The sequence below is a fragment of the Athene cunicularia genome (assembly GCF_003259725.1).
Source record: "Athene cunicularia isolate RWA chromosome 13 unlocalized genomic scaffold, athCun1 chr13_part1, whole genome shotgun sequence".
NCBI classification, from domain to species: domain Eukaryota; kingdom Metazoa; phylum Chordata; class Aves; order Strigiformes; family Strigidae; genus Athene; species Athene cunicularia.
In genome coordinates, this window is record NW_020799117.1 from 11,529,400 (window position 1) to 11,557,397 (window position 27,998).

The following is a 27,998-nucleotide window of genomic DNA, read 5'->3' on the forward strand; positions in this document are numbered from 1 at the left end:
TTGTGCTGCTCTGGCTGGCAGAAAACCTGCCCCTACAAATGATCCTGTCTCATCACTGAATCACAGTCCAAGGTTCCATTCATCTCACATGAGCAATCCTTTCCTGCTCCGGCCGATCCAGGCACCTCAGGAACTCACCTGCCCAAAGAGGGTGGTCTCCAGGTTCAAGCAATAGCCTCCCTTACATTTCATCAGCAGAGAAAGCCTGATGAGAAGCTTGTCTGTGCTACCAGGCTCAGCTCTTGAATTCAAACAGTCCCAAAACTTCAAACAGCCCATCCCAAACAGCTGCTGACATGGCCTTTGCCATCCAGGTGACTCAGGTGCTTTCATTGCTAATGCTCAGCAAGCAGATTTACAGTTTCTGCCTCTTTGTTGTCCCAACTAAATGAAGTCCCCTGGAATCTCTGACAGCCCTCCTACACAGTCTCCAGATTGAAAAACGTGATTTTAATTTTGAGTGGCAAGACACATGGAGGGCAGCCAGCTGGGTCACAGCCACAGCCACACTGGTCAGCAGAGCCCCCAGGAGCCCAGCATGGCCCCCCCTGGGCAGATGCTGTGCTGATGCTTCCTACCAGGGGCACAGCTGAAGTGTCAGACACACTGAGCTTGTAAATGGGGAAGGGCCCAAGACAACACACCTTACTCTGGATCTGCATGGGATACATTTCATCTCTCAAAGTTTTGTTTGGGTTCGCAATCTAGCAATGAGAAAATTAGGGAAATCAGTCCATCTGAACCAGCATTACTGTGTATGTTTATGCAGGCACAGCAGGCTGCAAGCCAGGCAACTGGGAATATGGGAAATATGGAAAACTAAAAAATATGCATTTTCAACAAGGGCAGAGATGCCAAAGAATAATTAGGGGTGTGGTCAGCTTGTCTGAACATCCAAAAATCTAATGGGCTCGTTTCAGCCCAGAAAACCTGACTTAAACAAATGGAACTGGCAATCCCATAGCTCATACACCAGCACACTTCCTTCCAGGAGCAGGGCCAGCCTGAGAAACACTTTACCATTGAGGCAGGTAGGAAGACAGACCCGGTGGCAGCAGCACGCAGCAGTCTCTGTGCGCAAACTGGGGGCTTCAGGGAGCTCCGGGAGAGCGGAGGCTGAGCAGGCACCCTCCCCAGCCCGGCAGCAGGGAGGGGGACGGGAGGGTGGTTGCTGACACCCTGGGGCGGGCAGCTTGCCGCTTTGGCTGTGATGAGGAACGAGCTGGGAGTATCCTAGAAGAGAGCTGTTAACAAGAGCCTGTGCATCTGTGCAGCCAGGAGGCTGGTGATTTACCCAAGATCTGCAAAGAGTTTAACTCCTTGCTTAGGACTGTTTCCATGTGTTTTCACATATGGGCTGAATACTCCTTTACTGAGATGTCCCCAAGCTACTGCTGGAGCAGTAATGGCTCTAGTAACAGTGGCAATCTCAGTGCTGCACTTTGCTTCTCAACACTGGGCTGCTGCCCGCGCTGTGCTCAGCTGCCCCCAGCAACCCCCCTGCAAGACCTAGGAACCAGCACAGGGCTCACTGCAGAGGCACAGCAGCACCCCAAAACAGAGATTTCATGCATCTGGGCCCAAGAAAACAGAGATACAAGGCCCGTGGGGGGGTCTGCCCCAATGCTGACGTCCCAAAAGCAGCTCCTTCACACTAGAGTGGAGGGGAGCACCCAGACCTCCTCCTCCTCCTTCCGCTTGGGGTCTGGGTGATGGGGGTCTGAATGTCCAGACTAGAACAAGGCTGGAGCAAACATCCTGTTTATAATGATTTCCTCTGCACAAGAAATCCATGGACTTCCTCGCTGAAGGCTGCCCAGCCCCTCCGCGGCGCTGGGCTGCCAGCAGGACACTCAGCAGCAAGAGCAGCTCTCTCCCTCCCGCTGCCACCTCAAAGCTGTTATAAAACCCAAGGATTACACACTATGGGCATTTTAGTTTTCAGTCCACAGGCAGTTGCAACTACACCTCTCAGGCACACGCAAATTTCACTGCTTGCTCCCATCACTGAGCTATCTGCGCGACACGACGGACTGACGGCTGCCTTACAGCACAGCCAGAGCCTCGCGGTCTCAGCTCTGACACCACAGCCAAGAAACCCAGCCACCGCGCTGGGCTCATTCACAGCTCGACGGGGACACACGAGCTGCACGCACAGGAACAGACTTGGGCAGCTGGTTTATGGACAGAGAAAGGAACCCACTCTTGCTACCTCTCAAAACTTTTGTACTACAGTTTGAGCACTGCTATTTCAAGAAAAAAAAAAATGGCCCTTTTCACCTATACCTTTAGTGAAACAGCATAAATGAAGAGGTCTGCATGTAGAAGCCACATAATCCTTCCCTTGCAAGAAACTTACATGAGCAAAATAAAATTTAAACTGCAATTTGAAAGCAAAAGTCCAGTCAAGTTTAAGGGCTTTGCTGGTGACCTTGATTCTTCCCATGCGTCCCTAATCTTGCCTTTAGGCACTGCAGGACCTGGAAGCATTGTGTAGCCCAAGTGGGAGCAGGACACACAGAGTGGGCTGGGGCTCTTTTCTGGGCTGCTCAGGGAGTAAGTGACTGCCTGGGAGGGGAGGAAGCAGGGTCCAGTGAGCCTGGGGGTGCCCAGGACAATAAATATACATACATATGTATGAAACAGCTCTGGATTAAATTAAGTGCTCTTAAAGACACAGGTCTTCAAGTTGTACCTGAGCAAGGAGGCACCATACATTACGAAAAAGTATTACATGACTTTGCAGCAGATTGTACATTGTGCCAGAATTCCCCTGGCACCTCACACCAGACAAGGGGCAGAGAGACACCAACCCATAACACACATCTAGGACAGATGAGAGCCCAGTGCAGTTTCTGGGTCGACAAACCAGGAGCAGCATCTCCTGTTCAGGCACCGAAGTCCTCCCTGGTAGGACTGAGAACCTCCTAATCCTCCCACCCTGGGCAGGGCTGGTCCTGTCTCTTGGGTGTGTTTGAACTCCTAGAACTTTCTACAACATTAAAAAAAAAAAAAAAGCAGCTTATCTTGAAAGGTATTTTAACCAAACACTGCACAGTCACCAAGGGTGGAACAGCTGATGTCCCTGAACTGAGGTTTGTAACTGAAGCCCAAATAAGAGGAGAGGACACACCCTCAGCCCAGCTCTTACTCATCCGATTGGCATGTCAGAGGGCAGAGGCCCATGAACTGTTCTCTCTTCAGCAGTGCTGGAGAAATGCCTCTTCCAATCAGAAAGGAGAGGGGAGGGAGCGGTAGGAAAAAAAGCCATCAGCTGGGAAAGTTGGGGGCTGCTCATCTCATCGGTGGCAGCCCTGGGCAGCCAGGCATTTCCCACGAGCACAGCACGCTGCGCAGGGAGGCCACCAGGTCCCCTTTGGATGGAGGAGCCCTTGGCCGGCAGCCCAGTCACTCCCACGTCACTGGAGGTGACGGGCGCCTGCAGGCTTTTCCTGTGACTTTGCTGGTTTTGCAGTTGCACACTGAATAGCCCAATTACTTTGGAGTCCTAGTGGTGCTCCAAAGCACCCAGACCGTTACTAGATGGGCGCACACCACGCTAAGCACTGCAACCACCCAGCCACCTCCCTTCCCACCGAGCCCTGAGCATCAGCACCAGCGGGCACAGGAGGTTGCCTATGTCCCTCGGATCCATCTGCCCCCAGATCCACCCTGCCTGGCCCAGAAACTGCTTCAAAACTTAAAGTACTTCAGCAATTTCCTCTCCTAATCTGCAGCAGAGGGTTTCATTTTGTGTGTTTAAGCAGCTGCCTGCTGCCAGGGAGAAGGTAACCCGCAGCATCCTGCTGCCGCGGCAGCCTCCATCACCCATGTGCAGCCTCGTGGCTCTGCCACGTTTGTGGGGCACTTAGAGGCGTCCTCATCACCCACAGCGGAAAGCACCCCCCAGCACAGTTGCCAGCTCTCCTGCCTTGTATTGGCACAGAGGGACTAGGGAGATAAGAAAAGTACATGTGGTAAAGAAAACTGCTCCATTTTTAGACTGAGCTGGCGAAGGGAAATGCTCTCCAGGTTGTCTCCTTGCCAGCCACCGCACCCGTTCCACCTGCCCTCTCTCGAGGATGCCGACTTGGCACAAAGCTCCTGGAGGGTTGCTACCATGAGCAGCAGTCACTTCCACCTCACTCTGCTCCAACTTTGAGCAGGGCACACATTGGAGCCAGGTGTGCCACAACCAGCCTCAGCCACACTCATCATCAGAGGTTTCGGTCCTTCTCTGCAGAGCTGCCTGCAGGGAGACAGCAGTGGGAGGAGGGCAGCAGGTCCCTGGGCTGTCCTCCTTGTGCAGACCTGGGAGGGAGAGGCAGGAGGAAGGAGCCAGGGGCAGATGTGCCAGTGTGGGTACTACAGCGGGGAGAGCAGGGCTTTTCTGGCATTGTCCACCCACTTACAGGAAAAGCAGAAGAAACACAGCAAACAGCAACCGCTCCTGTGATTCAGAGGCCACATGGCAGGGTGGGGGCCAGAAATCCTTCGCATTCAGCAGAAATGCAACAAAGGGAAAGAGAAAAGAGAAACAGCCAGAGTGAGTCGGGGGCCCTGGCTGCCTCTGGGCTCTCCTGTGCTGCACAAAGAGATGAGCTGCCCAATGTGAAGGGTGGATGGGGTGGACAGTTAACAGGGACTCAAACCTACAAACCTCGATGCCCCCAGCTGCTGTCAGCATTCCCCACGCTGCCTGCCATTGCAGTCACCCCTCCTGCCGGGCCAATCTGCCAGCTCAGTGATGCTGGAAACTGAAGCCCACCCTTCCTCACAGTGCATCCAGGCAACGGACACCACTTCCAAAGCCACCTCACACAGGAGGCACCAGCTTCCTCAGCCCCACAACAAGCCCCAGCACAGGGGAGCGAGAGGATCCTGCTTGTGCTTGGGAGCAAAGGAGGAAAGAAACCCCCTTACAGTGAATTTTACAAAGCCGCTTTTCAGGCTACAGCAGGAGAGCAGGCCCTGCTTTACTGTAAGGGGATTGCCCAAAGGGGGAAGTCTGGATCCTCCTCCCACCGCAGCAAAACTGGTGGCTAGGAGGCGAGAAGGCAGCCAAGGCGGCACTTCGAGGCAGCATCACCTCGGGTGAAAACCGCAAGGCACGTACCACTGCCCAGATTTCAACAGACAGCCACATTGAGTAACAGCCGCTGCCTCTGCAGCTGCAGAGCCCTTCCCCTCTCCCGCCAGCCCCCGCCGTGGAGCACAGGCAGGTCGGTCCCTCCTGCAGAGCCCCCAGCCCCACCGGGGTGGCTCGCTGAGCTCCCTGCACCGCAGCCACTGAGAGCGAAGGCTTTGGCCATGAAACCCGGTGCCGCCCTTCCGCTGTGAAGGCACTCGCGGCCTGCGGCGCCTTCCTCTACCTCCTCTACACAGCAAATATGCAGGCGGGCATCTCAGGGTGCCGGCACCATGTGAGACCTTGTACCCCAATCCCTAGTAGCATGGGAGGAGCCCACCTTGGGAACAGCACCCCTGTGTGAGCCAGCCCAACCCACCCAAAACAGTTCCTGGCTTCAGTAGGAAAGAGAGAGTCTTCTCTCAGCACACCAAGCCCAGGGCAGGACCGGGGTTCCTGGAGACCCCCCACACCAGCACCACGGCACACGTAGAACAGGATGACTCCCCTGGCATCCCAGGCAGTGTAGGGAAGGCAGGAAGGGCAGGAGGAAACTGTCTAGCCTTTCCATATGTGACAGGGCATGGAGGAGTCACAGCAAGGTGGGTCTCTCCTGGCATTTGGATTGTGCACCATGGGCGAGAAAGGCTCCTTCCTGGTCCCTGCAGGAGCAGTGGGAAGCCGAGAGCCCAGAGAGTCTCTAGGGATTTTGGTCCCAACTCAGAGGCAGAGGAGACAGAGCAAGTCCAGGAAAGCATCTTCCTACTGTCCTCAGTCCTGGTTATAGAAGAGCAGAAAGTTTCCTGCCCCATTATCTGCAACAGTTGTGCATTAGCTACTGAACACTGGCTTTCCCATCCAGTTCTTTAGTATCAAAGTCACCCAGCAGCTTTCTGGTGGCCATCCCACTCTGCTGCTCCGCCCCATAATACACATGCTGTGGAAAATAAAGGACAGAGGCAACAGCTACCTCTGTTCTCAAACTCCGCACATTACTGTAGCACCAAGAGGACTCAGACAAGGTTAGGAGCATCTGGAACGGGGACCAAGATCTGCACAAAACCTGTGGAGGGGATGCCCCTGGTCTAGCGACACTGGCTGCAGCAAATATGAAGTGTAGCACAAAGAATATAGATGGCCATTTTTCCAAAAGGCACCCAGATAAATGATGGATCCAGACCTCAAGCTCCATCCTGAGACCACCCTGTACCAGAGACACATGGGCAAAGTGTAGTCCTTCTAGCAGAGCACCCACATGGGATGTAGATGGCAACCTACACATGTACCCTAAGACGCCAGCACCACTTGGGCATCTGGCCAGATATGTGGGAAGGCCAGGTGCTCTCTCCATGAACAGCTCATATCCAGCCCCACTCATCTGTCAGAGCTTTCACCTGCACCCGATGCCTCCAAACACCTGAGCATGGGGTGAAGAGCCACCCCACTTGGCTCCATCTCCTGTCCCTCCAAGTCTATCATGCCCCCCGGGCTGATGGGCTGAGCCCATCCTCATGGCTCCAGCAAAAACTCTGGGCACATATCTACCTCCCAGAACTGAGAAAGGGGCTTCAGCTTCTGAGCAACACAAACCTCAGAGGACAGAGTCATTCCTCGCTGGTGGAAAGAACGCAGATATATTTAGGCACAGAAACCGCATTTAGTCACAGTCAAGGGGCATGTCCTTTACTCCATCTCTTTGACATCTGAACCCAAGTTCTGGTGGTTAACGGCGAAGCTATGCTGTCTTACCAGCTGCCAGAGGAGGCAAGGACAACAATGCCAGACCAGCCCTCCCAGGAGCAGCTCCCCTCTTCCCCTCATAGCACAGGGGTGTGCAGGACCACAAGGGGCTGGTTTTGGGGAGCACCACCTTGGTTTTTAAATACCATTTGTTCAGATCTATTCTCTCCTTTAAAAATCAAGAGTCGTGCTGACTAGCGAAATTTTGTTTGTAAGTGTGTCAAGGCACCCCATTATCTCAGCCAGCCTGCCTGCTCTGACTGAAGTCCAAGGATTAAGTTTACATTATGGAGCGGAGGGAGGAGGTGGATCTCATTCCTACGCCCGCCTAACTTGGCGCCTTTCCTGCCACCCTCCTGCCCAATGCTTTTCACCCACCACATGCCAAAAGGCTGGAAGAAAATGGGGAACAGATTAAGCCAGCGCTGCTTGTAAACCAGATGGGCTGATTCAAAGCAAGGCTGAACTGCTCCAGCTAATTGCCAGGGGCTGAAGACACAGCAAGCCACCACAGCAGCCTGCTGTGCACCGAGGACACACACTGTCCTTCCCAATCTCATTTCTAGAGCCCCATGAGGCCAGCATGCCACCAATGCAAGAGGGGACAAACATCCAGGGACCAGCAGCACCTGCAAAAGTCATCAGCTCCGTGCTCCTCTACGGCTGCAGCCAGCCCACTGCACACAGTGGAGCGGCCATTAACACAATACAAAAAAGCCACCAGAAGCCTCTTTGCTGCCACAGCAGAGCACAAATGTCAACAGCTTGTCTGACATGGCAAGTATGCTGTAGGTGGAAGCAAAATAATTAGCTCTCTGTAAGAGAGTGCTCCAAGCTTGCCAATTTTCCCTTACAGACAAGGACACTATTCAGAGACTTTAAATATAATAAACCTTTTCTCCCCCCTTTTCTGAACAAAATAACCTACAGAGAAAAATATTTAAAATAAAAAAAAAAAAGAGGCTGTTCCCATAACAAGTGGGGGAAAGCAGCAGCAAGTGAGGAAACCTAAGGCTTACAGAGTTTCAGAGCAGGAAGGCTTTATCAAGAACAAAGTCAGATAACACTGCATACTCCTCTTGAAACGCAGAGCTTCCTGCTATTCACAGAGAGACTGGGGATGAGTTCTTCACATCTAAATCATTCTGAGATGACAAAATATTTCCTTGAACTACCCCCCTGACAGGCTAGCAGCAATATTCCCATTACTACTGTAATTTTGACAGAACAAATCAAAACTCCTTTTAGTTTAACCAAATGGTTTTGACATTGCAAAAAGCATCCTTCCCCTTGCTAGAACCATACAGGGCATTTAGCTTCTTTTAACAAGGGCTGATATTTGGCTTCTTTGAATTCACCATCCCAACTTACTAACCAGTATCCCAGAGGGATAAGAATCCAAGAATACCCATGGCCAGTGAACGTAAACTGCTACGAGGTGCAGAGCAGAGAGGGTCAGCACAGCTGCAACCAGGCAGTGGTACCTGAGATGCCAAGTGCTGTGGGAAGGGTTAATTACAACACGCACAGGCTTGTTCATGAGCTCTTCTCCCTTCAGGGACCAGACCACCACAAGCTCCAAGCACTCCGGGCTCCCATGGTCATGCTCTGTGGAGCAGGGACAGTGGGAGGAAGGCCAGCACTTGTTTGCTATAGAAACCAGAAAAACACCCTGGTGATGGCTCTGTGCCCGGGTACAGGGCAAAGCCTTTGCTGCTTAGAGGGCTGTGACTGGGATCCCCCTTCTCACATCAAATGAATCAGTATTTCGAGGCCACTCAGTTCACCAACAGCATGTTACTGGATAGGCAGCAAAATGCAGAAAATCCTTTCAAATACAAATAGCTAAAAAGAACAAGTTGCTTCTTCAGTTGGAAGATTCATCAATCTCAAGGACCCCAAGTTTATGCCAGCATCTAAAATAGATGATGAATTTCAGAAGCGCAGAGCTCACTGTGAGAGCTAGAGTTTGACCTAGGACAAGCTTCTTGATGTCTTTTTTTAACAGTCAGCAGCTCTAACACAGCCTCAAAGCCTTGCCTGGCCAGGAGGACGACTCGTTGAAGGGGTGGCAAAGGATTTCACAAGTTTTGCACTCCTGCCTGGCATCTCCCTAGAAACAATTATTTGTTCTGATTATCCCCAAATTCACAGCCCAAGGTGCCTGGATTCATCACACAAGATGAGAGAATTGCTATTTAACTGTTCAGTGAGGGCTTTGAAGTCAATGTAAACCTCCCCAAGCCATAAGGTCTGCAAAAGGCCATCCCTCCCTCCCAAATGACAACTTCCAGGCTATATCTGAAATAGTCTAAACCTGCAATCTATCACTTGTCCCAGGGCACAGGCTGAAGCTAGGTTTCAAGGGCACTGTCTCCTATATACAGGTAGTTCATAAATATTAATTTATATGCAAACATTGTTCCTTAGCATTTCCCTTGGTAAGCCAGCCAAGTGCAAATGTGGCTTATTGCGATTCATTTCTAAACAAAGTTCTGAAGTGCTTTGAAAACTGATTTGCTTATAGGCTTCTTGTCTGCTGCTTTCTTTTCATAAAACTATGACCTTATGGTTATAACCCTGGACTGGAATTCAGTACTTAAGACTTATTCCCAAGTACCATTTACCTACTCAGTAAACTTTATGCAAATTCTTGTCTGTGCCTCTGCTCCCCCTTCTAATGACCGGGATAACGACACCAGGTCTCTTTACAAAAGCATTCCATGGTGTGTAGATGACAAGGCTATGTAGTCACAAGGCATTATTATTGCTTCAATAACCTTTTCTTGCAACGTTAACCTGTATAAACGATGGTAGACAAAGGCTTCTATTCTAGTTTGCCATTTGTCACGTTGCTACCTGTAGAAGTGCTCTTGACCTTGGCTGGGCTATGGTAATTTGCCTTCTGCATAAGTCGTTCTTGGTGGTTGATCAAAATCACTCTGTTTCCATCCCTGCTTTAAGGGAAAGCCCCAGTTTTACCCAGAATAGGATTTCCAGTGACTTGCCAGGAGTTTGAAGGCTAAAGCTCGTGTTCACAAGACAGAACAGACACGTTGGTCCCACGCTACCCACTGCCCAGCTTTACAGCAGAGAGGAGGGCAGAAGACAACTCAGACCTCCATCTCTTTGGGAAAGACAGTAAACAACCTGCATAAAGGCAAGGCAGAGAGAAGCCTTACTGCTTCACAGGCAGAGAGCGAGTGGCAGGGAGGGAAGGGAGGATGCCACCCAGACACCTGCTCTACAGTGTCCTGGTTGTGAAAGACACAGTCCCAAGGTCAGAACAGAAGTGATCACCCACTCAAGTCAATTCTGCTACTCTGAACAGCAAATTGCTTGACCCTGGAAACCCAGGGAAGCATCAGAAAAACCATGGGGCTACATCGCTATTTCCAGTGTCCAGCTATGGCCAAGATGACGTGCATCCAGCTGACTCTAAGGACAGGGAGGGGACACAGGGATATCCCTGCTGCACTCCCAGCCTCTTGGGGCACAGCGATGCCCTGTCCTGGTGTGTGCAGATGTCTGCCCACATCCTTTCCTCACCTACCCACCCTACAGAAGTTATGGGCGTTGTTTTGCAGTTCTGCCTGAATTCTGGACTGATAGGAATTTAGAAACCGGATCAGAAACACCACCCCCACACCAGTTTTCTCAGTGGGGCTTATCCTGCTGCAGCTCATGGGCACCAGAGCATGGCCCCGCCAGCAGCACAGAGCTGTGTGCTCTCAGGACACAGCCAGATCGGGCATGGATTTAAGTTTCTGCAGTTGGCTGAAGGGAGGAAGAGAAAGGAAAGGGTTGTTCCTGGAGGACATTGGCTAGCTGGTCTGCAGGTTTGGGATCACTCTGTTCTTCCGGGTCTCTCCTCTGCTGTGTGCAAGCACTACATGCAGTTCGACACTCATGAGCTGCAAACAACTGTTCAGGCACTTTGGGGGGAAGTTTGGTACAAAGCTTCAGGAGCAGGAGGCCAAGCAGAAAAGGCCAGTTTAGACTGCAACTCTTCTGTCAAGTGACATTTTAAAGGGACATGAATAGCCCTCAGATTCCTCAGAGACAGATGACCGAGAAGCCAGGCGAGCCTGGTCTGGTACAATGTTCACATGAAGGGGTCCCCCACAGGCATCCAGCCACGGCTCAGGCTGCTCACCCTGCAAGACATTCCCACAAGGTGCAATAACCTCCCCTTGCTAAGGAAAACCTTAGAGAATCTGATACTGTTATCAGCTTTCTTTTTTGTTTGTTTTAAAGAAAAGGTATTTCCAACTTAAGAGAAGTAAAAGCTGCAGATGCTTTACATAGCCCAGCAGTCTAGTGCATGGGATAATGAACATTTCTTTATGATACTGGATTTTCAAGAATGCCCAAATCCCCAGTCAACATCCATATCAAAGGGGTAGCAATCCAAAAAATCCCTGGCTAAACAGGTCAGGGCCTGCCCACAGAAAATGCAAAACACTTTAAGGGAAGTACAAAGACTAGCTACAAAGCTGGTGTCTATCTGCAAGCTATACAAGTTACATACCCACACAGTGGGCCACTGAGAAGAAACTCTAAGCTGACTAATGTAACCATCCCCAAAATGCTCAGGCAAGGGTTACCTGCATGGTACAGCGACTTTTGCTTTGATCTCCAGGAAATGTCTGTTTATTCAAAAGCCTGTTTGCTATAGCAACCACGGTTTATAGAAAAGGAGGGAGGGGGAAGAGAAATCCCCAGTGCTTTGCTGCAAGAGTTGTACCACCACTGGCAGAGTCATGAGGTTAAGCATCTGGGGCCAAATGACATTTCAACTAACTTCCAGAGAACTCGGCAGACTCCATGCTGGAGCATCTCGACAGGCTGCTGCAGGAGGGTCCCAAGTGTCCACAGATCAGCTGCCACAGTGTGTTGGGCTGTCCAGCAGAGACGTCCATTGTCCCCTGGAAGCAGAGCTTTCCCACAGGAATGTTGGAGTTCGTCACTCCGAACAAGACTCTCCTTCCCAGTCACCTTATTGCTCCTCTATGAGAGGAGACACTCGGAAGCAGAAGAAGCAAGAGATCAAAAGTTCCTCCCTTCCTTTGAGGTTTCAGTCTGTTGTTTTGAAAGGGAAAAAAAAAAAAACAAACAAACAACAAAACAAACCACATAACCCTCAAGAGGGACAACACACACAAGGTCTGTTGCTCTTCCTTCCCATGTACTAATAATTATCAGCACAAATTCAGCAGCATTGATTGTAAGCATTTAAAACCCATACCGTAGTCCCAATCCTCATCCACACAACAGCTTTAAAAAGTCCGTTCTTAAAGTTCCATGTATATTGGATGAGGGGGATTTGCCTTTGTGTTTCCAAGTCCTACATCACATTTCAGGGAAAAAAAGACTTTAAAATGTGGCCTAGCCACAAGGACTCAAACCAGACTTTTTTTTTTTTTTTTCATAACATGAGATTCTCAGCTTTCATTCAGTGCCCCATTTCCAGCAGCTGGGATTTATGCAAAAGAACATCAAATGCCACAGGGCTTATAATAAAAATAAAATAAAATCATGAAAGTTCCCACCACTGCAGTTTTGCAAGCCTCCCCAGGCTGTTTTCAACCGGCACAAGACTGCTTGGCATCTGCCACGAGCAAAGAAAAAAAGGTGGAGGGGGAATGATGAGATAGCAACGGTTGGTGCGGGCACAGCATCTCTGCAGCGCTGAGGAAGTTCATGCTGGATGCTGTTATCTCATCGGTTATATTCCTGGGGACTCACTGGGGTCCTCCAAGCCCTTGCCTGTGGCTTGCAGTAGGCTCTGTCCCAAGTGAGAACTGGGGTTCTCCTCCTTCAGTCTGACGCCAATCAGGTATAAAAGCATGAAGAATTTGCTGGTTTATGCTTTCATTTCAGTGCTATGGATTTCAAAGCAGCTGCTGTAGGATAAGCCACTTCCCTTTGCACAGAAAGGTTTTTTTGCTCCATAAATATTGCATGTCACCTTCTGGGTACTGAAACGCAAAGCCAAACCCTGGCAGAGAGGGGCCATGGGGACCTAATGGAGCTCAGGGCGGGACAAGGAAGCTTCTGCAGCAGCAGCCACCACTGAAGGCCAGGTTTCCTCACATATTTTCCTTGTTAGTTCAAGAGTCGGAGAACAGTCAACAGACTGATTTAGCAAGAGCCCTTCTGAGCGCTGAGCCCCTCTCAGCGCCGTTGGCTGAGACCGCTTGTGGCACAGACCGAGCCATAAATTATTCAGAGCCAAAGAGTTCCTGCCATCCAGGAGGTTGGGCACATCTGGAACCCTCACCAGCCTGTCTGCATGCTCCCACTCCTGCCCCTTTCTCACTTTGAACATTGTCTTTCCACGCCTGGCTGCGAGGACAAGGAAACCACAGCAGATCGCTGACCAGACACACACCCACAACAGTTTTACCCAAAGCCTGAGCCACTTGAAGCCAAAAATGCAGCAGAGTCCATGCACCCATCGTGCAAATGGACCATTTGCAAATGGTCCAGCAAAATGCTGGCTAAAACAACTGCATAGACAGAAATGGGGATGGGATATGGACAAGAACATGGAAGCTGGTGTTTATATTTGGGTGCAAATTTTCCCCAGCAGCACTGGTGACCAAGAAGCAGAAGCCTTTGACTTTGGGAAAACCTGGTGGCGACTAGAAGCCTTCTAGAAGTATAACAGCCTGGCTTATTTACTTCCCTCAAAGCTAGTAAAACACTAGAGCATTAATAAGAACAGCCTGAGCAATGAAATGCAAATGCCACTCAAATAATTAAATAAAGAGAACGATCCTCCTCCCAAAACAATGGATGGGGCTGTAACATCTACCCTCACGGGAGAGCTTCATACAGGAGGCTCTTGTTCCAGTAGCTTCAAAAAGGCTGTTTAATTTTAGTAGGTCATCAAGCGTACGACATTACAAAGCACTTCTCAGACAAAAGCAGAGCTGAGGAGCTCTGCAATCCATTTTCCCCACAGGAAGGAAGGCAAAGCTTCCTATTGCGGGGAGGCGGTGGAAGGGGAAAGGGGAGGGGGCTGACATTTCAGAGAGAACAAACTAGGCCAACATATAAAACTCAGGCAGACCAGGCACAGAGGAGGGAGGTAAAAACAGCATAACAGGGTAGAATATAAACCAGCCCCATCTCTCACCCAAGCTCAGTGTATGTTTGCCTTTTTAATTTTGCTGAGATTAGTTTTGCTGCAGTTGCAATCTGTTCAAATCCCTAGTCCTCTCCTAAGAGAGATATTTGCCTTTCACTTCCTTAGAAGGGTACATATTTACTTTGTTCTTTAACATAACCCAGGGCTCAGCATCACGATTAGCAGCCATCCAAATACCAAGTCTCTGGACAACCTGCAGCCCAGCTCCCTCAAATCAAGAAGATGCACAGAAGGAAACGCTCAGCAGCAGGTGCTGCAGCCCTCTGAGTGGGCTGTCACAGAGAAGTTGGGGGTTTTATTGATGGATTTTTAAATAAGGAGGTACACCGACACATGCAGACATTGCAAAAGGTGCTTGCTGAATAAGCACACATTGCCTGCAAAACCAGCACCTCTCCCGCACTGCTTAACAGAGAAACGACCTAGACATGGATTGTGTTATTCCAGAGACAGCCCAGCTCAGCCTGTGGCTCCCTTGGCACAAGCAGGGACCAGTGGCTCTGACAGCTCAGCTCACACAAGTGCAAGTCTCAAAAGCTGAGATCTCTCTTTTTAACTATGGTAAGATTACCCTGGTAGGCCACGATGGTATGTGAAGCATTAAAAAGAGGAAGGAAAAAGGAAAGAGAGCTGCTGATTGCACTCTTTGACACTCTCCTGACTTGCCAGTAGTTATAAGAGCAGCAGACGAACTGGGCAAGAAGATGGGTTTCACCTGATTTCCACTATTGTGACAGAGGCACACCTGCACGCACAGTTATTTGTGTCTAGCATGGGGCAAGTACCTAAGGGCACACGCCCTTACCCTCTCCAGCCCCCTGCACTCTTCCCGTGGCAGGACACAGGGAGGTGCCTTTCACACTCACCTTCCTCTGCTGCCAGGGACTCAAAGAAAACAGTAGCCAGGGAAGAAAAAAAAAAAAAAATATATATATATATACACACACCTGCCAGGCTAGAGGAAGAGATGCAGGAGCCTGATATTCCAGCTGCAGCACAACTAGCCATTGCACTAACCCACTGGATTGCATTTATGTCCCTGTGCCTCCACAGCCATAGGAAACAGAAGTCTTGCTATCAGTCCTCTGCATTACAGATGCTGTGCCAGAAATAAGGCAAAAATCAAAAAACCTTCCATCTGAGCTTTCAAAAGAAGGACTGAGTGGGGAAGAGATACCCTTATCAGTGCTGCACTTTCTACCTTTACAAACTCCAAATGGTAAAAAAACCCAACAACTCCAGTTTTCACTTTACAGTCAAGATCCCTTGATCTTCCCTGGGTTATTTATAAAAAGTTTTAGTTGGAAGATAGATTGACCATCGAAGAAAGTGGGGGAAAAACGGGCACTGTTCATGCAGTGAGTAGAGCACAGCCTGTGAGTCATTTTCAACTCACAGTGATGCTTCCAGCTGCTCCAGAGGTTTTGCTTTGCCATAGGTTCACCATTTCCTCTCAGTAGAGTGAGAAACACACAGCTGTACAGGTCACACACAGCAACAGCCTCTTACCCAGAGCTTGCCATCCCAATAAAACGCTCCCAGCAGCTTGACGATGTGCCGGTGATTGCAGGTCGCCAGTATTTCAATCTCCACCATGTAATCCTCAAGTTCATCTTCACTCTTTGTTTCAATGACTTTGGCAGCTGCTAAAGCACCGGTTTCCTTATTCTTGGCCTGCAAGACAAAACTGGCATGAGTACAAAGGCAAGGAGAGCCAGGAGCACACAGCACTTGCACCATTCCTGCTCTTCCAGTTCATGCTCAGCTTGACTGGTACCAGCCACAGCACAACCATGGAAACATGAAGATGCGTTTCTGCTTCCTAAACCTGCCCAGAGCTTCACAGAGAGAATGAATGCTGTGTAAGGGCCAAAGCATCCTCCTTCCTCCCTCCAGTCTCTAATGCCCACAAAACTTCCCATCATGTTGAGAAAAAGGCTTTTAAAAAATGAGATTCACCCTAGTATTTGTAACATGAAAAAAAAATGGAAGAAGAAACCCTCAGAGTATAGAGGCTCTCTGCTATATAGGAACTATACTATAGTGATAGTTCCATTTAATATAAGTCCCGAGGACACAGAAAATCTAACCAAATTCACAGTATAACTGTGAACCATCTCCACCTTGAACATCCCTTTTCTGTAACACGTGAGGGAAATGTAGGGATCACCTCCTTGCCAGGTAAACCAAGAAGGCTGTATTTTCATTTCCCAGGACTGGCTGGCATTCCTGATGCTGCATATTAGTGAGCTCTTCAGATCACCGTAAGAAAAACACTACACATGCTCTCCTCCCAGCTGCCCCTTACATTTTATATAGTCCCATTAACCAGTTTGTTCACCAAATAACTATAAAACCATTAAAATTCCATTGCCCTAGTGGCTGGAAAACTTCTGCTGACTTTCCCTCCCCATTCCTCAGAATATCTCAGGAGCGTACCCTTGGGTTAGCAGCTTGCTGACCTCCTTCCCGCGCAGACCCCCTTCCCCAGGCAGCTCTCACTGCCAAGGAAGGGGTCACCAACAGCTGCACAGGTGCTGCTCTGCTTGTAGGTGCCGCACACCAGCAAAAGGCTATTAATGCTGTGCTGGAAGCATTTGCAGACATGTTTCTTATCACCCCACTCCTCTTGCGCCCCCATACTGCAAGGGGAAAAGGCAGCTGACAGAGGCTCGGCTAAAAGCAAAGCATCTGTAAGCAGGCAGTACCAGGCGAGCCCTGGAGCTGCTCCCCTGCAGGGCTGTTCTGGCATCACCACCCAGCACTGCCCACTGGCTTCCCCCAAAACTGCCAGGGCAAGTCTGCATTCCGCAATCGGGAATCTGCACGATTTGTTGCAAGAATTACAAGTTTGCCACACAATGCCAAAAGGGCGTTTGCAAGAGTTGGCACACAGGGCTTCACTGCGAGAGGTGTCACACGCTGGGAGAGGGGGCGAGATGGGAGCTGCTGACCCAGGAGCTCCTGCCCTGCCCAGAAGCGCATTGAATCAGCAGATTAAGGGACAGGAGAAATCCCTATAGCTCACCAGCTCAGGAGATTCACAGTGGGATTCCAGTTCATTACCTGTTTTCCTTCCATCACACCATTCCGGAGTTCCTCTCCCCTGGGGGAGAAAGTCCCACCATGGATGTTATTATCACCAGAGGAGCTGGGCAAACTCCAGTTGTGACCTTTCTTTCTGCTTTGCAGTTTACATATCTGTGTTTAGAAACCTATGTGGGAGCTCACAGGAGGATTAATTCCTAGTATAAACACCACAAAGCCATGCTGAACAGTTTTACATATCTGAGGTGATAGTTTAACTGTGTACCAAGGAACAGGGGGAAGGAATAAGGGGAAAAACATACAAGAGAGGGAGGAAAATAAGGGACCCCGACTCTCTGCTGGGTTTTGAAGACTTGTTGCATTCACACAAGTTGGCATGGACAGCTGTGTCATTACCACAGGGGACAAACCCATTTCCATCTCATCTGGGCTCACTGCCCAAATTCAAGACAAACAGTTCATGCTGGTTGCAGAAGAAATTACGGTAGTTTTTCTCAGGTTGGCTTGTTTCTGACCAAGTTGCTACCAGATGCCCCAATGAGGGCACGCAGAGTGGGGCAGAGGGAGATGCAGAGCAGAGCAAGCATGGGGAAAAAGCACAATGCTTCCAAAATGGAGCAAGAAGTGCCCCAGTGTGTTTGCTCGGCACTTACAGCGCTGGGAGAGGTCCAAGGAGGGGAAGTAAATATTGTGAGAAGAGGTGGGGCTTCCCTTGGAGGTCAGCCATCGCACGCTTCCCACCGGCAGGGTCCCGGCCAGCTCAACCCTTGCAGGATGCTGGGGCCCTGCAGGCATCTGAAAAAACCCAGGAGCAGAACATGCCCCAGCCCCACCACCCCCGCCGACCCCATCAGCTCCCACAGAGGCACAGAGGTCTCAGCCAACTTGCCCTCGCCCCCAGGCCTCAGGGGAGCCCACCCAGAAGCCACGCTGCCACCGCTCGTCCCCTCCTGGGCTCACTAAGGCGTGCAGGGGCGCTGCATGCGGAGCTGGTGGACATGGTTTTGCAAACCAGGCTGCAAGCTGTGAGTGGGGGAGTGACTGCAGCCCACACGTTCTCTGTGGCAGCCTGACATCATTCATCATTACTCCTACAACTAGGAGGTGAACAACCCAGCAACCCCCAGCGATCACTTCCTTTCTAGATAGAAAGCAGCCCATGTAACCCCTGCCTGACATTCAGTCTTTAAAGATGCCCGTAACAGAATTAGCTGCTGCCTTTCTCCACCACTTTGAATTGTCCTGATGAGCGTATTTCTCCAGATATCTCCATTTCCTCATCCACTCTAGTGGGGGATGCAGGGGATCCCATGAGCTGTGCAAGGTGGGCTTCCATCCCAAAGGGAGAGCAGCACTGCTGTCCCATGTTCCCCCAGGCCAGGGGTCCCTGGGGGATCACATCACTCTGTTACACCAGCAGAAACGAGGCCACCACCCCTGAGAAGTCAGCTCAGGACAGCATGAGCTTGTGATACAAGAACGTGAGCTTTTCAAACAGCAATCTCACATGGGCAAGGATGCCCAGGGGATGGTGTGGGCACGAACTCTGTACTTTCTGTGGCCCTGCAATAATGTCACTGCTACAACCAAATGCACTCGTGGCACTTCCCAGAAGGAACGAAAATGCCCCACAGCCCCACGGGACAGCAGAAGCAGCTGAAGTAGGGAGGGGACCTGAGACCATGAGGTCAGTAGAAGATTTTGAAAAATGAATCTCCTCCAGTATGGCCAACTGCAGTGTGGATAGGAGGCCGGTTGCGCCTTTGAGAGGACACTCATATAGGCTGGATCCCCTCCTGAAGTGTCCGTGGCGCCACTGAGCCCAAACCCTGTCTGTAGTGTTTCTACCATACCAGACGGAGGGATGCACACCAGCTGGCCTGGAAGCTCCTGAGCTGAGTTAGACAAGTCACATTTGTTATTGCAAGAGCTTTGGAAATCCAAGGAACTTCTGCCCATTTGTCCACCTTCCTTTTCTCTCCCTCTGCTTGTCCTCCAGCTCTGACACCAGGCTACAGCCATGTTCCTGGTGGTCTCCCTGGGAATGGCAGCTGCCTGCCATCAAGCAGATGGCTGCATCGGAGCCCCTCGTAGCAGCCAACCAGCTCCAAAAGCTGCTCACAGCAAGCCAAATTCATACAGTCAGAGTCAGATTTTGGCCAGGTATGCTGGGTAGTCTCTATGTAACTTATGTCTGGCAATTTCCTTCAGCTTCTCTGCTGGCATTTTCCTGCACACAATGTATTATGACAGAGATATTCTTCCAGGAAGGTTTGTTTGAGTCCTAAATAGGCCAAATGCATACATTGCCAGCCCTGGGAGCCGGTTTCAGACATCCCAGGCATGAGATGATGCTTTAGGGTTTAAAACCCTTTCCTGATTTCTGCTTATCTTTGTGCAATAGATCAGAATCTGCCCTGGAGACATTAACACAAAGCAAAACACAACCCGCTCTGACCTCAAAAAGCTAAACTAGCAATTAGGCAGAAGGAACTGGCATCTCCAAGGCCTAGACGATACCCCTCACAGCAAGGGGACACACAGCGCCAGGCTGAGAAGAGGCAGCATCTGCTGCTCGCTCTCCAGGAGCTGCGGGATGGAAGAGAAGGGTTGCCACCAGCCTCTCTGCAGCTTCATCTCTGCCTTGAGCTTCACTGGGGGTCATGCCCTCATCCTGCAGCAAGGGAAATGTAAACCCTTCTCATGGTAGGTGTTTTGTTTGTCTTTAAATCCCTAAGAAAGGACGAGGCAATGATAAGATGAAAGAAGAAAACCAAGAACTCTCAATAAAGTACCCAAGGGTTAGTGGTTTTGTTAGTTGAGTGAGTTTGTTAGCCATAGCCACATCATTTGAAATGAAAACCTGCAAAACACAGTTTGAACTACAAATCTAAAATCTTCTGCAAACCCCAGCCTAATTACAAGGTCTCCAACTCAGCAAAAGTCCATGCAGAGAATTCAGAGATGAGGAGAGAGCTTCTATTCCCAGGTAAAACACCCCCAAATGTGCAGCCTTTGAGGAATCCCTGGTGTTTCCCATTTTTTCCAGTGAAATTTGTGGATGGGGGGAAAGAATCACCCAGATGGTAAGATCCCAAGAACAGAAGCTGTTTGATGGCTGTCTGTGGACTATGGCTGGTCAGTCAAAAGCACACATCCAGTTCATCTTTTAGCTCCTCCACTCCTGGGCATTTTAATGCCATGGATAATTTGTCCCTGGAGTGCTGATTAGGACCCCCCAAAAAATAGAGCAGAGAACTGCCAGCATAGTGCCCAGGATGTGCTGCTGAACTATAGTTAAACTCATTGCAGTCTTGGCATTTAAAACCTGAAAAGCCCTTATGGCCACTACCGGCCTTTGTGCAGATCAACACACCACACAGACCATGGCTGACAGGTCTATGCAGAAACAGGAATGGAACATGCATTCCACAAAAACATATCAAATAAAAGTTATCCAGTAAACCACTTATACAAAGTCACGCCAAGAGCCAAGCAGGATACAAAGCAGGATCTTGCCGGAGTCCTCTGGAGCAAGATGGGTGCTGGACATGCTACTGCCAAACACACTGGGAATACCAGGGAATAGGGAATGAGTAGGATTACTCCTAGAAGCACAGAGAAACTCCCGCTCATTTTATGGATTTAAGGGGTGAGAGGCGCCTGTTCAGGTGACTGAAGAGTCCGATTGGCCTTCGATTGTGACTCACCCTCCAAGCTATTGTGAAATCCAGATTGTGACAAACGCAGGAACTATTTTAAGCATTTAAAGAACACATTACCGGAAGGCTGGATTGTTCAGTCCTTCCTCAGGCAGGACTGCTGCCGAAGGCACGGCCAGTTTCTAGGTGAGGCAGAGGAAAACCCTGCATGAACTCTCACTCCCTAGCAGAACGAAGAGAGCTAGCACCAAGAGCGCCCTGATTGCTTCATCTAGGCTTGCCTGCCCACAGTATCTTCCCAAACCAAGGGACGATCTTTTTTAAGCTGGTCTGCCATACTGTGCCACCATACCTTTGGTGTGAGCTATTCTTCCTATCCTTGTAAACCTTCTCTCCATGCCAGGAGAGCTGATGCTTCAAGTATCACTGAGTTGGAGAACCTGGAGTAAAAAGCCTGGTACTTTCAGTGGATGCTGTATTTGGGGTTGATAATTCTGACTTCCCCTGTCTCCATGCACCATATTCCTGTTGTGTGGATTTGTATGCAAGCAACTGCTCACTTACATATTTCTCAGGGATTATGTAATGATTAATTCCCTTCCAATGAACTTTGCCTGAGCTGTCTGCATCAATAAACAAACACAGAATAGACAGGCTTGAGTCAGTGCTCATACTATTGTCAAATAATCAATGGGAGCTGAAATGAGTTCCATGCCCAACAAACCTCCTGGAGACACTTCAGTTTGTTACCATAATGAAGCCTGTTTTGGGTTTGTATGGAAATGCCAAATTCAGCCCTTGGTACCACCCAGCAGAGCTGCTGGTGACAAGCAGGCATGGGCACAGGCACAGGAGTAAGGCTGGCACAGCCCTGCTCTAGCAGCCCCCAGTACACACACACACACACACACACACAGAGAGCAGCCCCCACACTGGTTCATCCCACAGGCATCAGGTCGTGCAGGGCTCCAACCACACCAGGCTGGACCAGCACTGCTGCTCTGGCAGCTGTGGCAACACTTCTTGCAAGGGCTGGGGGGAAGTGGAAGTGGCTTTGCAAAACAATTTGAAAAGTGTCAGTTTAAAAAAAAAAAAAAAAAAAAAAGCAGAAACGCCTTCCTCTGGTTTTACAAGCTAGAGGCAAGGGAAAGTAGCACCACCAGAGAGCTCAGGGTACAGCCAAGGACTTGCTTTCTATGTTGACATGCCAAAAAAAAAAGCGCAACCAAAGCATGGTACATACACCTTTTCTTGCCTTAAAAGCTCAGCAATGGCCCAGCAGAAGGGGGTGAGAGATATCAAGACCAAGCAGCAGTACATTAGCCGAGGAGCAGAAAAGCTCCACGGGATGCTACAAACCTTGCACCCAAAACCAGCAGCAGAGGCCAGAAGAATGAGAGGCTTCTTTGCTGGTACACCCCAGTACAACCCAGCTACAGAAACTGAGTGGACCATGGTCCTGGTGCGAGTGAGAAGTGAACAAATACCCATGCGAGGTTTGAAGAGAGGAAAGATCCATGTGGATCCAACATTGTCAGCCTACATAGACCTAGAGCTTGGAAGCACAAAACTTCCTTCAAGTCACTGGTCCCCTGGAAGAGCACGGTGCTCTAAGTGAAGCACGCCTGTCCTGGACTTCATTCAGTCAATGCCACAAGACTGAAAACAAAATTAAAAAGGGGAAAAAAAAAAAAGAAAAAAAAAAAAGCAGCGCCATGCAACCACTTCTGAGTTTCCTAGCACCTTTCTGCAATACATTTGGTACACAGAGCTAAGTCCTGAGCAGTGAGCTGAACTGCTACTATGCCTAAGAGCCAGGGAACAGGGCTTAGACAAGCAGTGGTAGTATGCACGTCTGTCTGTCTGTCTGCCTGCCTGTCAGTCCTCTCACACGGTGCTAGAAAAGCATCAGATAAGCAAGGCCCTGGTAGAAGAACAAAGAACCGATCAGACCTTTGCTATCTCCACAGCACAAGCCTGCCTGGGGAGGACACCACAGCAGCGTGCCTGCCCTCGCCTGCGACTGCTGAGAGAGAAATGCAGGGCAGGCAGCAACCCAATGCCAACAGATGCAAGCACTGAGGTTCACCAACATCGGCTGGCTTTGCTGGTCCACTTCCTTCACTGTCTGTTCCACCTACTGAAATACCACACAAATATTCCGGTTGGTTAAATAAGGGTTTGAGCACAGGTAGGTGTCAGAGAATTACACAAGAAGAGAAAACGTCAGGAAGGTTTCCATGTGTTGGATGGGAAGAACATTGTGTTTGAAGAGCAGACACTGAGTATGTGAAAGTGAAGTGCTCTTCTATAGCAGGAGACAGAAGTCAGTTAATCCAACCAGCAGCACTAGTGCCATCGCTCTGCTCTTCACAAGGGGCACGTTGCCCTTCCCAACCCCACATCAAGGAGACAGCACGTACACACACTGCTCCCAAATGCAACTGCATTCTTTCCCCTTCAACAGAGGCAAAGCAGGTCCAGCGCTGGGTGATGCTCAGGCCCAGCCACGGGGCCAGACGGGGCTGTGCTGAGCAAGGTGCCAGCTCACCCGCTGTGTTCTGCCCTGCTTGACCCTGGCACTCCCCCACACGTGCCACTTCTCCCCACTGCCTTCAAGAGGCACGTTTGTTAAAATGTACCTGTTACTTCATTACTTCAAAGAATATTTTTTAAGTGACTTTGCTCTTCTGAGTAATTCTTCTCTCAGGATGTCGGGCTGAGCGAGGCTGGCAGTGCTGGTGGCTGGGAGGGCAGCCCCTGGGGACCTGCAACCTCATGGTGTGTGGCAGCGAGGGTGAGACTCACGAGGAAAACCCCGGATTTACAGACAGCAGCACCCCAAGGATGAGAAAAGGAACCTTTTTTCCACAGAACATGCACACTCAAGGAAAAAAAAAAAAAAAATCACAAGACATGCTGGGCAGGGCTCTAAGAAACAACTGCCACGTGCTTGAGGGCGAAAGGCTCACAGCTTTCATCCAAGCTTTCTCTTCCATGCAGCTGCCCACAGCTCCCACTGTCAGCAGCATTGCCAAGCTCTGTGCCATGACACTGAAGTAACTACCAAAATCTTTATGCCATGGAGAGCTATCCCTCTCCCCTGCCATACAGATAGAGCTGTGGCTCCACAGAGTACAGGACTTCAGCAGGGATGGAGCATCATACATTTCAGTGAACATCAAATTTAAAGGTCAAGTAGGTTTAATATTCTTGGGCCACTGCTCTATAAGCAAAGGAGTGGTATCTTCCCATTCCTCTCCCCAGCTGAAACATTTTAAGAAAACCCTTAAACTATTCTAAGTGACAAGACCACGATTTGATCTTACTATTGGTTTTTCTTTTTTTAGTGGCTATAGTTACAATCAAGTTAAGCTTCCCCCTCCCTTTTTGTTTCCTTCCTCCTTTTTTTTTTTTTTTTTTTTTTTTTTCAGATCAGCATCTCTCCATGACACCCTTTCCAGGAACTACATGTTAAATCCCTCATGAATCAAATCAACAAGAGCTCAGCTCTCATGGAAAACCAGACTGGTGTAGGCTCAGCTGGCAAGCAGAGAGGTCTGCAAGTGACAGGGACAATCTTGTGCCTTCGAACGGGCGTCACTGTGAAAGCCAAGCTTATAAGGCATCTGCACAACATTTAACAATTAGTCTTTTATTAACCAAATTTCAAAACAAAGCATTTATAGTCCATAGTGTGGACAGCATTAATACCACCATAATAGATCAGATAACCCGAATTCAGCTTTTTAAGCCATATCTTAAGAAGAAAGGAGAACAACAACATAAAAGGCACACTTATGACTTGCTGTGGCACGGGGCTCAGCATTGCCTCTCCGGGACCTGGCACGGAGAGCTGTTTGAAGGCAAGTTCAAGAGAACAACCACCTTTTTGCTGCGCTGGGGGCTGTGGGCAGCACGGCAGCCCACGCTCCTGCAGCGGAGAGCCTGTCCCCACCCTGAGAGGAGAAAGCCTTATCGGGGAGCCAGTGTCCCCATCAGCACATGCTGGAAACGGGAGATAGTATTTCACAAGGGGCATGAACACAGCAAAACCATCTCACCATGACAAAAGCATAGAGTCCCAGGGCTTCTGCCAGCAGAGCCCATGCTTTTGTAAGATCCGGTCCATCACCTGCTAGCTCGTGAATTCTCAATACCCAGAAGAGCCTCTGCGTATCTGTTCCTGCTGACATTAATGCAACTACCTGCACCAGTAAATACTGCATCAACTAATGGGTTTTGCAGGACTGAGATGTGATTCAGCAGCTCCAAGCATTCAGCCGGCACCGCTGGCTTCGCTCTGAGCATCCGCACGCCCCGACATCAGCACGGCCTGGCTTCAGCAAAGCAGCCCACGGGGGTGCTGCTATGACTTCTCCCTCCCTGCACATGCAAACAGATGTTGACTTTGAACCAGTAAAACCACAGCCATGTATTTTGTGAATTGTATCTTAGGTGTTTTTGAAGGAAAATAACTCTTCTTTTTTTAACACTGTTTGGAAAGGGTCTGAGTGAGGAACTTGTATTTTTATAGGCCCACAACTCTAGAGGTGCTGCAGCCTTCCCAGGCTAGCACACACTGATCACAGCTCCCAACCACGGGCCTAATGACCAATTTAAGATCATTGATTTTATGAGCTTTGGATGAGGTGGGTAACAAAGCACATTTGGCATGCAGTGCGTTGCTGTCTATGTGCTGCTATCGCTTCCTTATCGCACCCGCTAGACTTACCAGAAACAAGACATTAATAGAATGAGTGCCAGAAAGAAACAGTTCCTCCCCACCCCCTTTCTGCTTTTCAGCTTCATTACCCTCTGCAGTGAGTTTCACTGTTTCTTCATACAATCAGGTCCTCTTTTGCTGAAAAAAGTCTTTGTATAAAAATCGGAAAATTCCAGTAGTTTCTGCTTATTAAGGTCTTCTGTATACATTTCACTCCACTACAGATTTGATTATTTTTAATTAATATATATTTAAATTAAGCTTGTCCTAAGTTTGTAAACACTGTGTCAAACCAGTTCAAGTTTGCTCAGCTGAGAGCACAGGGAGTTCAAGAGACAGCACCCTGACAGTGTTCTGCAGGGCAGTAATACTCCCCAGTAAAATCATTTCCCAGTCGAGCCCTCCAGATAAACAAAACCTACAAAAACGAGCACATTTTTTTTTCTATCCACATCTAAATTTCTCCCAGGTCAGACTCTTCAGCGCACAAATCCCATCGTTCTTCACCACTCAGGGACAGCTGGCTCTTTGGAGCGAGTACACCATATGGTACATAGGGCAGGATACAGGCACAGGCGGATTATATCACCTCCCTGTGCTTCCAAGGGTGGAAAAGGGGCGGAAGACAGGCAGGAACTTCATTCAAACATCCTGAAACTCTCACAGCCATACAAACACTCAGACTTGCTCTAAACGATCCCTTTTGTGTGAAGAGCAAATTGACTTTAAAAGTGACTTGAAGAGGATGATTAAAATTGTTCACTGTGTCTTGGACACCTACATTCTCCTTGCACACAAGCCGGTCGGTTTGGGGCTTTTTTGGCAGCTGAGCAAAATGAGAGGGCAAACCTCTTCTTTCACATCTCCATCCTATATGCATCACCACCTAGGGTAGCGCTTCAGATTTAGAAAGACGAAGGAAGACAATATGCAAGTTAAATCTTAGCATGGCAGGAAACTACATCTCTCAAATAATGCTGCTGGCTATTATCTAAAATAAGGCTTTATAGTACGTGGCACCCAAATAATTTGGGATTCTTAAACAAACATAATCTTGCATGAGAACTCTTTAAAAGCCAACCATGTTGGAGAACAAGCGGAGAAGAGATCAAAGAAGATGGAGGATTAAAAGTTTACTAAGAAGAATAAAATAGGCCTTTGATATCTGTCACAACATTAACCTCCACTCTTGATCAACTGTCTTAAAACATCACAAAAGCAGACAGTTGCCTGAATGTACTCAGTATAGATGGCGTGAACTACTGGTTATACGTGTCATTTACTATAATCCACATTCTCATTTGGGTCAAAATGGGGATTAAAGGAGATGGAAGTAGTTGGAGATGAGGAGATGTTATTACCTGACAGGCTGACATCCTTAGCCTACAGTACATAAAATTACTCTGATAATTTTATTATTGGCGTGAGGCTGGAGTTAATAGCAGAGGCATTCAGATATGACAACCGACTTAAAAACCAAACCAACCACTTATAAAGTAGCTTTAACCTAATTTGAATGTTATACATCTTTAAACCAGAAAGGATTTAAAACAGTTATTCCTCTAACTTTTCATTTGTCTCGAAACCCTATTAACTTATTTTACAATGTTTACCTTCTCCTAATCATTGCATGAGAAACCTAAGCAAATAATTATCCAGGAGAAGAGTGGACGTTGCTATATACAAAGGGGTTTCCAATGCACAACACCAAGTAAACTGGTAACAGACACACTGATTACTACACTGGTGCTGGTTTTGGAAGGATAAATGTATTAGGGATTTAAATATGATTTTTATGAATTGCATTTTATTAGAAGATAGGCTCCTTCACCAAAGACTTCCACTCAATGGATACTTAGTGCTCAGTTTTTAGAGAGTTTGTATCAAATAGCATGACATATAACAAATAAATACAACAAATCCCAAGACACTGTAGTAAAACATCTCTGTCCTGACCTGCAACCAACCAGCTCCCTTCCTGGCCTTCTCTTCACTAACTACTTACGTCTCAGTTCTGAAAAGGCAATACCTTCTTCAGTGATCTAACAAGACCATCAAAACCCAGCTGCCCAACACCTAATTCACAGCCCCAGTTCCAAATGATTCACGTAACACAGGTCTAGGATCCCCAGCCTGCTCCTCCAGCCAGCCCCAGCCAAAAGGCTCCTCTCTCGGCTGTTGCACAGGAGACCGGAGTATGTCAGAGCCGGTAACAGCAAGAACACTGTTGTTTTGGAGTTCAAAGTACAGGGGGCATTTGGCCTCTAAACCCCCATCCCTTAACACAGACGTTAAACATTCATAGCACTGGGCATGTCCCCACTCCTAAGGAGCTGGGCTCCTCGCTCTAAGTTTCCTGCCGGCGAGGACCACAGGAATACAAATAATGTCACCCCTGGAGGTTTGTAAAACTTGGAGGCAGCCCCGAGACTGCTGACTTCCAAGAAATCTCCCTCCATTCATCGCACCGACAGCCTTGGCACGGCACACTCCTCCGCTTTACAAAAGCATCGCTCCGAAAACAGGCGATTTAAGGGG

The 27,998-nt window shown here is 49.0% G+C and overlaps 1 protein-coding gene across 1 annotated transcript in view; it reads right to left on the reverse strand.

Annotated features, from left to right (window-relative positions):
• STK10 (serine/threonine kinase 10) overlaps nucleotides 1–27,998 on the reverse strand; it is a 50,834-nt gene that overhangs the window by 22,242 nt on the left and 594 nt on the right. Inside the window, exons 2-3 of the mRNA XM_026858543.1 lie at nucleotides 16,487–16,666; nucleotides 15,534–15,711 (exon numbers count right to left, since the gene is read on the reverse strand). Coding sequence (XP_026714344.1) covers nucleotides 15,534–15,711; nucleotides 16,487–16,666 — 358 coding nt within the window. The remainder of the gene's footprint in view (nucleotides 1–15,533; nucleotides 15,712–16,486; nucleotides 16,667–27,998) is intronic.